At 57.4% G+C, this 1255-nt stretch overlaps 1 protein-coding gene and 1 long non-coding RNA gene across 2 annotated transcripts in view; both read left to right on the top strand.

The window, feature by feature from the left end:
* Positions 1 to 48: 48 nt before the first annotated feature.
* Positions 49 to 297, top strand: LOC120497264. Its single transcript, XR_005626473.1, has 2 exons — positions 49 to 123; positions 225 to 297. It is a non-coding gene; the product is annotated as an uncharacterized LOC120497264 (long non-coding RNA).
* A 17-nt stretch (positions 298 to 314) lies between these two features.
* Positions 315 to 1255, top strand: part of LOC120497263 (potassium channel subfamily K member 6-like) — a gene marked incomplete at its 3' end in the record, with an annotated part of 3966 nt that continues 3025 nt past the window's right edge. Inside the window, exon 1 of the mRNA XM_039698485.1 lies at positions 315 to 363. Coding sequence (XP_039554419.1) covers positions 315 to 363 — 49 coding nt within the window. The remainder of the gene's footprint in view (positions 364 to 1255) is intronic.

Raw genomic sequence — 1255 nt, 5'->3', positions numbered from 1 at the left:
GGGCTCCCCACCCCTCTTGGGGGCATCCCCACCCTCTGACCCCCCCTTTTTTTCCCCCCCAGGATCACATCCATCGACATCCGCTACCAGATCTGGAAATTCGGGGTGATCTTCACCGACAACGTGAGCGCGGGCAGGGGCTGCTGGGGCGGGGGGCTCACCTGGGCTGTGAGGACCCCTCCCCGTGGCTTTTGGGGTGACCCCCACCTGCGTGCCCCCCCCAGTCCTTCCTGTACCTCACCTGGTACATGGCCATGTCCCTGCTGGGCCACTACAACAACTTCTTCTTCGCCTCGCACCTGCTGGACATCGCCATGGGCGTCAAGACGCTGCGCACCATCCTCTCCTCCGTCACCCACAACGGCAAGCAGGTGTGGGGGCGTCCCCGGGGGGGTTGAGGGGAAAAGGGGGGGAATGTGAGGGGGAAAGGGAGGAAATGGAGGGGGAAAAGGGCAGGAAGTCGAAATGTGAAGGGAGAAAAGGGGGGAAATGTGAGGGGAGAAAAGGGCGGGAAACGTGAGGAGACAAAAGGGCAGGAAATGTGAGGGGAAAATGGGGGAAATATGAGGGGAAAAGGGGGGAAATGTGAGAGGGAAATGGGGGGGAATGTGAGGGGAAAAGGGCAAGAAACGTGAGGGGAAAAGGGGAGAAAATGTGAGGGGAAAAGGGGGGAAATGTGAGGGGAAAAGGGGGGGAATGTGAGGGGAAAAGGGGGGGAATGTGAGGGGGAAAGGGAGGAAATGGAGGGGGAAAAGGGCAGGAAGTCATGAGGGGAAAAGGGGGGAAATGTGAGGGGAAAAGGAGGGAAATGTGAGGGGAAACGGGGGGGAATGTGAGGGGAAAAGGGCAGGAAATCATGAGGGGAAAAGGGGGGAAAATGTGAGGGGAAAAGGAGGGAAATGTGAGGGGGAAATGTGAGGAGAAAATGGAGGAAATGTGAGGGGGAAAGGATAGGGAAATGTGAGGGGGAAAGGGAGGGAAATGTGAGAGGGAAATGGGGGGGAAAATGGGTGGGGAATGTGAGGGGAAAAGGGAGGAAAATGTGAGGGGAAAATGGGAGGGAAATGTGAGGGGAAAAGGGCAGGAATCCTGAGGGGACAAGAGGGAAATATGAAGGGGGAAAGGGCATGAATCATGAGAGGAAAAGAGAGAGGAAAACGGGGGGGAAACATGAGGGCCAAAGGGGAAAAGGTGAGGGGAAAAGGGGGGGAATTGTGGGGGGAAAAGGGGGGGAAATGGGAGGGGATTCCCAAGC

This window comes from Passer montanus, unplaced genomic scaffold (genome assembly GCF_014805655.1).
Source record: "Passer montanus isolate IOZ18808 unplaced genomic scaffold, ASM1480565v1 scaffold1262, whole genome shotgun sequence".
In the NCBI taxonomy this organism is placed as follows: domain Eukaryota; kingdom Metazoa; phylum Chordata; class Aves; order Passeriformes; family Passeridae; genus Passer; species Passer montanus.
The sequence above is the reverse complement of the archived record's forward strand: the minus strand, read 5'-3'. Positions and strand labels throughout refer to the sequence as shown.